The sequence below is a fragment of the Nelusetta ayraudi genome, unplaced genomic scaffold, assembly GCF_046127955.1.
Source record: "Nelusetta ayraudi isolate G7.1 ecotype Tasmania unplaced genomic scaffold, CSIRO-AGI_Nayr_v1 ptg000014l, whole genome shotgun sequence".
In the NCBI taxonomy this organism is placed as follows: domain Eukaryota; kingdom Metazoa; phylum Chordata; class Actinopteri; order Tetraodontiformes; family Monacanthidae; genus Nelusetta; species Nelusetta ayraudi.
The window spans coordinates 850,296-862,452 of record NW_027466064.1 but is presented as its reverse complement, the minus strand read 5'-3'; the positions used below and the strand labels follow the sequence as shown (position 1 = coordinate 862,452).

Below are 12,157 nucleotides of genomic sequence, written 5' to 3'. Positions count from 1 at the left end.
TTGATGTTGTTGTGTGGTGTTGTGTTGAAGTTGTTGTGTGGTGTTGTGTTGATGTTGTTGTGTGGTGTTGTGTTGATGTTGTGTTGAAGTTGTCTGCGTGTTGTTGTGTTGATGTTGTGTTGTGTTGTGCTGAAGTTGTCTGTGTGATGTTGTGTGGTGTTGTGTTGAAGTTGTTGTGTGGTGTTGTGTTGATGTTGTTGTGTGGTGTTGTGTTGATGTTGTGTTGAAGTTGTCTGTGTGGTGTTGATGTTGTGTGGTGTTGTGTTGAAGTTGTCTGTGTGTTGTGTTGCACACAGAAGCTTTGTGTAGCTGCCGGCTCTCCAGGATTTCACCACAATCAACAACAAACAGGAAGTGGTGACACAGTTGTGATGTTGTGCAGTTAGCGACTCGCCACCAACCCGACCCCCCCCCCCCCACCCCGAACCCGAACCCGAACTCACACAGTCAACAACTACAGTTAGAACCACTTGTGTTACCAATTTGTATTCAATTGAACTCGGAACAAATTGAATTTTATTTCAACATTCGTAAAGCAATCATTAGTAATGATTGCAAATCCCCTGTGATCATGTGATCATGTGATCATGTGGATCCATGGAGCTCTTAAAGCCTCCATCAGTTACTTGACAAGCGTTCTGCAGCACAGATGTGCACAGATGTGCCTCATGCACAAAGACTGCACACACATTAAAGCCATCGTCCACTCCAAGAACTACAACTCCCAGCCTGTTGCTGGTCCGCTGGCGACACTCACTGCTGCTGCTGACCTGGAAACAGTCGTCCATGTGTGACACAGGAATGTCAGTGGATGAGAAAAGCAATAAAATAAAAAACAGCTCTCGCAAAAAGAATCACAGCAGAAAAGTTTCTGCATCTTTACAGCAGCGAGACGACGACTCTGGAATAAAACCCGGATTCACGCTGCACATTCGGTCTGTGACCTCCAGGACCTCCAGGTCCTCCAGGTCCTCCAGGACCTCCAGGACCTGGAGGTCGCAGTGTCCATGCTTCAGTTTAAGGCAACAGGACCGAGTTTTCAACTTCAAATCAAATTTACATTCTGATTTTTGGGGCATGCGATGTTTTCTGGGTTTGTAGTTTTCCAGGTTGCAGCACTCAGTCCACTTCTTTGTACACGAGGCCCCACAACTCTATGCCAATGCTTGGAATGTGTTTTCCCTAAATTCATACAAGAATATAAAAGGAAACTCGTTGCTGTGTGAGAACCCTCGAAGATAAAGAGGTGAAGACTTTAACTCTGCTCAGTGGTTTCTATTATTACTATTTGAGTTGCAACAGTACATCAGACTTATTAGATTGTTCTCCTTCCTTTAGGAAAGTGTTGTGTGTTTCTTATGGCAGCAATGTGTTACTGTCATTATTTATTGATGAGTGTAACTAAGACAGATCAAAGCTTTTTGCTCAATCTGCAGCATCGCTCCGCCTCTTTATTGCAAACAATGAGTTGATGAGAACCCTCTGGTCCCACTACAAGGTTAGGGTTAGGGTTAGGGCTAGTAGGGTTGGGGTTAGGGTTAGTAGGGTACTCTGTAGGTACCCTTTACATTTAATCTGGAAGTTGCCACAACTCTGAGTTGTTTTAAGCTGCGGTGCCCAAACTGAACTACTGTTTGGTAATCAGACAAGAGGGTTAAAATAAGTTCAATAAAATAATCATTGATAAAAATGCTCATTTTTATGTCTGACATTACTGAGTTGATGTTCTCAAGTATTCTGTGTTATAAACTTTGGTCGCTACACTAAAAAAGGTTGGTCATTACAGTTCTGCAATACTCAAAGGATTTAAGCTAACAGTCCAGAGTTTTGGGATTAAATCCATTTATGGTGACAAATTGAGCCTAGTTTAAAAAAATAGAAGAAAAAACACAGCAAGGATTTTGTCCTCCTTTAAAGGAAGCTTGGTTTATATGATGATAACTAAGCAGTGTGAATATACAAAAGAGATGTCTAGACCTGAGACAGACAGTTGGCTGTTAGCTAGCTGTTAGCTAGCAGCTAGCTGTTAGCTTTATTGGTTAAAATGTGATTTTAATTTTCTGTCTGTCGGGCTATTGAGTGTTTAAGTCTGTTGTGACTAAGCGAGGCTCATCCTTGAAGCTGGACCGTTACTGTATGATGTGGTAGAGTGTAACATTGTAAAGGACTTGGTGGCCGTTGTTCCATGCATACAGCGCCCTGTCCCGGGGGTTGTAGTCCAGCATGGACAGGTGACTGTATTTATTGGTCAGGGGAATGTCAATGTACTCATATGTGGAAGAGTTGGTGGAGTAGGCGTAGTACACCTTGGTGCCTCCAGAGTACCCGTTGGTGACGTACATGGTACCACAGATCATGAAGGCCTCCCCGGCACTGCGTTTAGGGTGGTTGGTGGTCCAGCTGCGGATTATCTGCAGGGTGTTGGGATTTAACTGGCTCAGGACTATGTTTCCAGCGTTCTGGTTGGTCGCGTAAACGGCCCAGAGCCCCCCCTCATCCACCATGAGGTCGATGTCTGAGTGCCCCCCCCAGGAGTAGTGGTACATGTTGTTGTAGCCGGCAAAGTCCAGCTGCTTGGAGCGGCTGATCAGTGACGTGCTAAAGTCAAACTTGATGACGGTGTGACTCTGAAACTTGTTGAAGTAAATGGATCCGTTGTAAACCACCTGACCCGTCCCGGACCAGGGGTGGGGGAGGCGGTGGGAGGTGAAGTTGTCCGTCGTCATGAAATCAAACATAGATTTGTACTCTCTCACAAAGCGGTTGTTGTGGTAGCCGTCCATGTACCAAACCTGCAGGGGAGGAAAGAATCATTTGGTTCAAAGTCAAAGTTCAGAACAAAAAGACTTCCAACTCAGGGTCAGGGTCAGGGTTAGGGTCAGGGTCAGGGTTAGGGTCAGGGTTAGGGTCAGGGTCAGGGTTAGGGTTAGGGTCAGGGTCAGGGTTAGGGTTACCCCCACAACAACACAGGAACCACAAGAACGTTCGACACCTCAACAACATTACAGCACATTTTCTACACAACCCAGGATTGTGTTGATATGTTTACTTTGATGATGGTCACCACAACACTTTAGAGGTGTGTCACCACCCAGCAAGGTGCTGTTCCAGTCCCTACAGCTAGTGGGCGTTTCTAAAGGGCCCGGGTCATGGAGGTCCTTGACCTCAACTACCAGCCGTGCCACACTGCACCCGAACCCTGCGGCGCCACCTGCTGGTTGTGAGCCCGCAGGAGGGCGACGGTTTCCTCTCATGGTAACTGTGATAAACAGACTGCCTTGCTTTGAGTGTTGTGTTGTGTTGTGTTGTGTTGTGTGACTCACTCTCTCGTCCCCTGGTGGCGCTAACGGGTCTGTCATCCAAGACCCAAATCGGGATCCTGACGTCTTGATGGTAATTGGCTCCGAAATTCCAGTCAGCTTCCCGCAAGCTAGTAGAAAGAGGTCATGAGGTCATGAGGTCATGTGATCATGTGATGGTGTGGTTCCGTGCTGCAGCCTCTCTCGGACCAGCAGGGGGAGACTGCTGGACTCACCCAGTCTCTGCATGCAGGCCCGCAGCCGGTCCTCTAGGCTCAGGACCCGGCTGTGGAGGTCCTGGTAGTCCAGACCCCCCAGCTGCTCCTGCAGGGTTCCCAGCAGCTCCGTCACGTTGGCCACCTCCTCCCTGAACTGCTTGACCAGGAGCGTGTCGGCCTTGTACGCCTCCAGGACCGGGATCAGTGGGCGGAGCTCCTCCATCTTTGCTTTGATGGACTGCAGACAAACGCAGCACTGACCAATCAGGGACCAGTTCACATTCACTGTAATGTTGCTGTTGGAACTGTTGGAACAGTTGGAACGTCATGGTACTACATGTAATGCAGTGTAGTTCTATAGTATAGCAGAGTCTCCTGGTGGGACAACAGCCCCGCCTCCAAATGTTGGAAAATTGGCCACTGAATTGGATCAAAAGCCCCGCCTCCATATTGGACCATGTTGACCCATGTCGTGGGTCAGACTGGACCTGGAGGCACCGCCAAGCGGAGACCATGTGGGACCATGTTGACCCATGTCGTGGTTCACACTGGACACAAAGCGTCAATCAAACAGGAAGTCACTCAAAGAAAAACAAGGAAATACACTCAATTTTCAAAATAAAGACATTTCAAAATAAAATACCACGAATATACCGGAGTGCAAGAGAGATGAAACACGCGTGCACACACACACGCACACACACACACACACACTGGGGAGGGGAAGATTAACCGATGCGAGCGGCCGTGAATCCTTGCAAGTGTGGGATTAAATCTCAATGCATCGCTTTTTACGTCTGTCACAGACAGACACAGCACTGCACAGCACTGCGCTGTAAGTTACAGCACAGTGCAGTGCAGTTTGCTTGACCCCGATCATGTGGATCAGCTGATGTTCCCAAAGAACAGCTTAGAGTGGAACATGTGGCTTGAATAATACAGCACGGACTGAAAGTGGCACCAATGAGGAGTTGCATTGTGCACTCATTTTGTTTTGTAATCAACTTTTGATTCTTTTCAAAACATTGATAACGCAGCACAGCAAACATACATATGTTAAGTACACATACACACACGAAACAAAACAAAACAACACACAAAATACCCCCCCATCCCCTCCACTGAGAAATAAAACCTGTTAGTTCATTCTTCCACCCCTCCTCTCCCTACCTATGGCATCAAAGCAATCACATGTAACATAGGGTTACACAACATATAGGGTTACACAACATACAGAGCAATGAATAAACTTCAAGGGTCATGCCAATAATGTTTTAACATCCTCTGCAGCTTTTTTCCATATCTCCAATGTTGGAGGATTAGAATTATTTGTGCGAGCTGATGACCACTCGAGGTCAACGACCTCAAGAAGAACCTGCAACCAGTGTTTGATTGAGAGCTGGTGTGGCGGAAGCCACCTTAAGACTATCGTTGTTTTGGCAGCTGTCATGCCAGCCAACCAGAGTTTGCATTTACCTCAGGAATTTTAAACCTTGAGTCATTTAAAAGAAGAAGTGCTGGACCCAGTGGGAGTTTCTTTCCTACCAGCTCAGACATCTCATCCGTAACTTTAATCCAGAATCTAAGTATGTCTGGGCATTCCCACAAAACATGCATCAATGTACCCACAATGCCCTGATTACAGAATGTACAGTTAGGATTGGGTGCCGAGCCCATCATGTGTCTTTTACGTGGTGTTAAGTAGGTCCTGTGACAAGTTTTGTAATGAATGAATTGGTGATTTGGGTTTTTAGAAGATTGAAAACATTTTCCCACACGGTATCCCAGTTAATGGTCGCTGTTCCGAGCTGTGTATCTGCTTCCCAACATCTGCATTCAGATGATTGTACAGAGATGTAAGAAAGAAGATTATTATAAATGTAAGAGACTGATTTCTTTTGGGGCACTCTCTCCATCAGTAATATTAAAGGATGGGATCTTAATTCAGCCTCACAATGGACCTTGAGTGAACTCAGTGCTGATCTTACTCTAAAATAAAGGAACTGTGAGTTTCTAGAGACACCGAAATTGGACATTAGATCCGGAAAATGCAAAATTGCACTTTGACCTGAGATAACCCCTAATGTCCAAACGTCACATTGAGCCCATAGCTGTGATGTGAAGGCTTGTCACCTGTCAATAGATTGGCATTATGCCAAATAGGGGAATGTCTGTGCCATTTTGATTTAAAACCCATAAGTTTCCCTACATTCATCAATGTTTGTATAACATATGATATTATAGGGCCAAATTGTAGGTAGCATTTGTTCTGTTTGAGTCCAGAGAAAGCCACATCCCTGAGCCTAAAAGGATGAACCAGAGCCCGTTCTAAAACCTTCCAGGGTGAAGCCACCTCCTCACCAAACCATTGTTTCACCCAACGGAGCACAAACGCCCGATGATATCACTTAAAGTTTGGGCCCAACTACCCTGGGGTTTTCCTCCTTGTAGTGTTGAACATTTAATGCGGGGTTTCTTTCCATTCCAAATGAACTTTTTAATCTTCGAGTCAAGTTTCTGCCAAAATCCTGCTGGGGTTGGTAGAGGGCGCATAGAGCTTACAAAATGTATGCGTGGTCACACATTGATTTTGATTGTAGCTGCACGAGCAGGCATCGATGACGGGAGAACTGCCCATCTCTCAAGATCATCCTCAACTTTCTTCAAAGCAGACGAGTAATTGTTTGTTGCTATCTTCTGAATACAGGGATTCATTTCTATGCCTAAATATGCCTAATATCTGCCTTCTGCGACACCGGTATGCATGATTGGATTCCCAGTTTTATTAGGTCTGCATTCAACGACAATAGAATCGACTCGGAACGATTCATTTTATAACCGGAGAGTGAACCAAAGTGTTCTATGATTTTCAACACATTTGGGAGAGATTGTTGTAAGTTGGAAAGGTAAACAAGTGTATCATCAGCATACATTGAGATGGAGTGCGATGTAGACCCTAACTGAATTGGAGCAACTGGTTTACTTTGCCGTATGAATTGGCCCAACGGTTCAACAAGGAGGAGATGCTGGGCAACCCTGTCTCCAGCCGCGACCTTTGTTAAAAAGATCAGAAAGCTGCCCGGCTGTGACAACCCTAGCAGATGAATCAGAATATAAAACTTGTATCAGTTTGATCAAATTTGGACCAAATTTAAATTTTTCCAAGACTTTCCACAGATATCCCCACTCCATTGGGCCTACCCGTCCTTTTAGCATCAGCGCTGATATGTAAGAGCCGACGGATGTTGTCTGACGCTAACCGCCCTTTAAGAAAGCCGGTTTGGTCCGGATTGATCAACTTCCCAAAAACTTTTTCCAGGCGTATAGCAATTACTTTAGAATAAATTTTGATATCTGCATTGATTAGCGATCTAGGGCGATAATTTGAAAAGTTCTGGGGGTTCCTGCCAGGCTTATGAAGCACTGAAATAAGCGCTGTATTAAGGTCTTTGTGAAAATGGCCCCTTCTTATAGCAGAATTAATAGTTCATTCATTCATTCATTTTCCATACCCGCTTAGTCCCGAGCTCAGGGTCACGGGGGTCTGCTGGAGCCTATCCCAGAATTAATAGTGTCTAACCAAATCGGACCTATAATATTCCAAAGTTCTAAGTATAGTTCAGCAGGGATCCCGTCAATTCCTGGTGAGCGCCCCCTGTTGGTCAATTTAACTGTTGTGTGCAATTCATCTAAAGTTATCGGGGCCTCCAATTCCTTAGGTTCATTATCCGATAGCGTGGGTAAATTAAGTCTATCAAAAAATTAGTCAAATAGTTGGGATGAAAGTCTGTCCTCCGAGGAGGATGGATTCTCAAAAAATGACTTGAATGTGTCACTAATGTCAGATGTTCTGGTGACCAGTGCTTTCACTTCATTCTGATTGAGTTCAAGGAACCCTAACCCTATTTTCTGTCATGAGTTTCTCCTCACAGCTGAGATTTTTCACTGTGGTGAATTTTATTGTGACAGTTCAGCTGCTGTCTGTTTGCAGCAACAGCAAGAAGAGTTTACATTGAGTCCATTTGTAAGCAGTCAGGAAAGGTTGATTTATTCTTCATGAAGTACATTAAGCTCGCCTTGTTATTGTTGGTTGCTCACAGAAGAGCTTTAAATTGAAAAACACAGAATGTTTTTATTTTGGTGAATAAAGAATCAAAGTCATTGAATTGCAGTGCATCGTTCCTTTGCATCCGAGTCTCAAATCAAATCTCACATCAGAGATGCACAACAGTAGTGCACGTGCCAAAGAGACGTGCACGTCTGGTGTGAACCAGAGGCCTCGCACGCAATTCTCATAGGGTTAGGGTTTAGGTTTAGGTTTAGGGTTATGGTTAGGGTTAGGCTAGGTTTAGGGTTAGGGTTAGGCTAGGGTTAGGCTGCGCTTCCACGTCCAGTGGGTTAGGGTTAGGGTTGGGTTAGGATTAGGCTAGGTTTAGGGTTTAGGGTTAGCTCCTGGAAGCCGAGACCTCTGAAGGATGAGTAAGTCCAGTAGGTCACCGCAGAGAGGACAAGGGTTCGAGGCCCGTGACGGGGGACTGCTGGTGTTTGGAATTTGTGAGGTGCAGTAAGAATCTCATAAGAATGAAAGAATATTTATTTTTTGGGCCCATCGGAGATTAGAATGGAACTGGACCTCGGAACACCAGATTGAGACCTCTTACACTCGGAGGAATCCCCTGACTCCTGGAATACATCATGTTGTTGAAGAGTGCAGTTCAACCACAGTGCTGGGTAACCTGACCCTAACCTGACTGGTTCTGATACAGTCCTGACCCTAACCTGACTGGTTCTGATACAGTCCTGACCGAGACGTCATCAATAATCTGCTACTGACTGACAGATTGATATTCTTCAAAGCTTCCCTAATGTGCACTGCTTCCCCCGGAGCATCACCACCTGTATTATTGTTGTTGGACCTGAACCGGTCTGCAGCAGTAACCTGCTCAGCCTGTCATGGTTTGCCGTCATGTTGATGCTGAATTTTCGTTTTCTTCCCTGAAGGCATCACCACTTCTCTCCACCTGGGTCCATCAGCACCAACTCTCTCCACCCGGGTCCACCAGCACCACTTCTCTCCACCTGGGTCCACCAGCACCACCTCTCTGCACCCGGATCCACCAGCACCACTTCTCTCCACCCGGGTCCACCAGCACCACCTCTCTGCACCCGGGTCCACCAGCACCACTTCTCTCCACCTGGGTCCACCAGCATCACCTCTCTGCACCCGGGTCCATCAGCACCACTTCTCTCCACCCAGGTCCACCAACACCACCTCTCTGCACCCGGGTCCATCAGCACCACCTCTCTGCACCCGGGTCCACCAGCACCACCTCTCTGCACCTGCTCTCCTTGCCAGATTGTTCCTCTGCCATGCACGACGCTCCAGCACGGAACCCCGGACCGACTCGCCTGCTACTGACCTTGCCTGTTCTGGTTCTGGCCTCCAGCCTTTCCCCTGAACTTCGACGCCCCCCCCCCACACACACACACACACACACACACACACACTTTTCGACTGACCAGTCGCCTTCCCTCAAAATAAAGCTGCGCCTTTTTTTGAACCTTCAAACCTTGTCTGTGTGGTGCATTTGGGTCCAGAATAGACACGCCCCCGTTTGACAGCCAATGACAGCAGGACGTGTGTTACCTTGTACTGTCTGGCAGCGTTGCTGTCGTGGCCGTTCTCCACCTCCCTGAACTTGATCTCCAGGCTCTTGAGCTGAACTTCCATCGTTTCCACGAACTTCAGGTCCCTCTGTGTCCGCTGATCCAGAACCTCAATGGACTGACTCATGTTCTGAACCTGGAGGACAGAAACAGGGAGGAGTGTTTAGCGCCGCCATCTCATCAGCTGCTCAAAACTCAAACGTTGCTTGTTGGTTTTTTAGAAGGCACGAAATTGTGATGATGGCAAAAACCTCCGACAGTGAAAACTGTGTGTCAAGAAATCTCAGAAACATTGAAGTGAAGGAATCTAAAATGTTCTTTGCTTCTTTGGCCAGCAGGTGGCACACTAGAGCAGCGCCACGGCCTCGCTTCCCCAGTGAGGACTTCCACCCAGAGCTTGACCCCTGACCCCTGACCCTGCAGTGTGGCGTCCAGGGGCTTCCCCATATGCTGGCTACAGGAAGTTGAGAGGATGGACGATGGAAAAGTCTTTGTGTTTTCTATTCTATTCTGCTAAGCTTGGACTTTTACTGGAGGACAGAGGAGTGAATGTAAAGATCAACGCTGCTGCAGTGAAACACAGACTGCTGGGAGGAGGAGGAGCCACAACATCCAGGCCCTGCATTCTGTACCTTCTCCAGCAGGGTTCTCAGCTGTTTGGTTCGAGCATCTCTGGAGCAGATGGTTTGCTGAGGAGCGACCACCGTGCAGACGCAGCGACCTTCAGCGTCCTGAGCTGAGCTGTACACCTGCCAGCCGTCCTCAGGTGCAGCAGGACCCACCTGTCCACAGGAGGAGGGGGAGGGGGAGGAGGAGGAGGAGAGCCAGGAGGAGGAAGAGAGCCAGGAGGAGGAGGAGGGGAGGAGGAGCAGGAGGAAGGGGAGGAGCAGGAGGAGGAGGAGAGCCAGGAGGGGGAGGAGCAGGAGGAGGAAGAGAGCCAGGAGGGGGAGGTGGGGAGGAGGAGCAGGAGGAGGGGGGGAGGAGGAGGAGGAGGAGGAGGAGAGCCAGGAGGAGGAGGTGGGGAGGTGGAGCAGGAGGAGGGGGGGAGGAGGAGGAGGAGGAATGCTGAGATACTACAGAGCCACAAATGATTCACACAATCATTTTTCATCAACATTACACAAGACAGTGTGGTGGATTGGTCAGCAGCTGCAGCAGTGAAGTGTGTGTGTGTGTGTGTGTGTGTGTGTGTGTGTGTGTGTGTGTGTGTGTAATCCTCGTTGACAGCAACTCGAACACAAACCCTATAGAAACAATACAATACAGATATTGTTATATACAATACAGAGGTTCAATACACAGAAGTCAGGCGTCGATCAGGCGCCCAGGAAGCCTGAGGAGGTTGTGTGTCCAGATGCACACAAAGTCTCAACCTCATCAGAACCATTGGAACATCACCCACTCACACATACAGGTGTCATCATCATGCACACTTCCTGATCAGGAGGACACAGAGAGAAAGATGAAACAGGAGGCAAAGGGATGGGAAAGTTACAGAGCAGAGTTGCAATGTGTGTTGTCTACACACTCTTGCTAGGGAGTTGAGATGAAGCCTAAGCCTACCCTAAGCCTAGCCTACCCTAACCCTAGCCTAACCCTGTCCTGGGGAATTAACCTGATACAGAAGCTGCGCTAACGAGAGTTCTGTTCAGAGTTCTGCAGGAGTCGAAGCCAAGCTTCAGACACTTCAGAGGCATAGACCTGCTTTCCTTTTGTTCAGACAGTTAGAGTTATAGTAAATATACATTGTATATACTAGTATACTATGTAGTATATAGTTATAACTGTCTGAACAAAAGGACACTGGGTCTATGTAGTAACGAAGACAGAATGAAAGTTTTCAATCCAATCTTCAGAGGCATTTTGGATTTTTCATCCAAACCATCGTAGAAAGGCGATGGTCTTCAGTGGTCCAGAAGAACCTGGTGCGATGGTTTTCAGTGGTCCAGAAGAACCTGGTGCCTGAGACGATCCGCTACTAAACAGCAACATAAGTCATCTCAAACACATTTGGCTTCATTAATAAATCATGAGATTCTCACAATGGCGAAGACGGACGAGTCGACTGAAATCTTCCAGACAGAAGCTTTAAAATAGAAGCAGTTCATGATTAAATCATGACAGTAAGGGGGCGACAGTGAGCAGGAAGAGACTAAAGTTGATTTCCTGTGGCAGTTGAGGAGAGGAGAAAGGGGGAGGAGGAGGACGGGTTTTAGTTTCCCTGCTGTCAGAGATCTCAGGATGCATCAGCAGGGGTCATGAGGTCGGCAGGTGTCAGAATCCTGTGTGGCATCAAATCATCAAATCATCAAATCATCTGCAAAGCCATGAAATGATTTGAATGCAGTGCTCAGTTCAGTAAATCTGCTGCTTCCTAGAGAGAATGGTGACAGATGCATTCTGGGATCATTGCACCATTCTCATCATTTATGAATCAAATCCAACAAAATGCAATCACATCAGATCATCATAATGAGCGGCTGCTGCAAACACAGGCAGGCGAGCTGAGGAGACGAGCTGAGGAGACGAGCTGAGGAGACGACCTGAGGAGACGACCTGAGGAGACTGTGGCACAGTCTGACTGATGAGCCGGAAGCAGGAAGCCCAGGATGTAAAGTAGAGGCTGTTGACAGGAGGCGGCGGAGTAAAAATAGACCGGTCCATATTTACCAGGGCGAGGTGTGATCCCAGCAGCAGCAGCAGGAAGAGGTTGCAGAGCTCTTCAGCCTCCATGTCCTGGATCTGCTGGGTCTGCTGGATCTGCTGGCTCTCCTGGCTCTCCTGGCTCTCCTGGTGCTCTTCAGCCGCTCCTCCTCCAAGCTCCTCCTGCAGATGCGCTGCTTGTTCTCCGATGTCCTGCTAATTTGTGGCCGTCCTGCTTCCCGTGGTCGCCTTCTCCTGCGGCTCTTCCTTCTGCCTCCCTCCGCTCGCTCTGCTCTTCCTCCTCCCTCCCTCCGTGTTCACTCCTCCCCC

At 47.6% G+C, this 12,157-nt stretch overlaps 1 protein-coding gene across 1 annotated transcript; it reads right to left on the bottom strand.

The window, feature by feature from the left end:
* Nucleotides 1-481: 481 nt before the first annotated feature.
* Nucleotides 482-12,123, bottom strand: LOC142886163 (noelin-like). The gene is made up of 6 exons (XM_076023130.1): nt 11,855-12,123; nt 9,817-9,966; nt 9,165-9,320; nt 3,536-3,755; nt 3,324-3,430; nt 482-2,792 (listed from the first exon to the last, which is right to left on the bottom strand). Exons 1-6 carry the CDS (start codon nt 11,915-11,917, stop codon nt 2,130-2,132), a joined length of 1,359 nt encoding a protein of 452 aa, XP_075879245.1. The 5' UTR covers nt 11,918-12,123; the 3' UTR covers nt 482-2,129.
* Nucleotides 12,124-12,157: the final 34 nt, after the last annotated feature.

Bases quoted from the DNA above. Each gene is read 5' to 3' on its own strand.
- LOC142886163 (XM_076023130.1), bottom strand. From the start codon at position 11,917: ATGGAGGCTGAAGAGCTCTGCAACCTCTTCCTGCTGCTGCTGCTGGGA. The intron at 9,321-9,816 runs GTACAGAATGCA...TCTGTCCTCCAG, and splicing joins TGAGAACCCTGCTGGAGAAG to GTTCAGAACATGAGTCAGTC. The intron at 2,793-3,323 runs GTGAGTCACACA...CCTCCCCTGCAG, and splicing joins CGCCACCAGGGGACGAGAGA to GTTTGGTACATGGACGGCTA.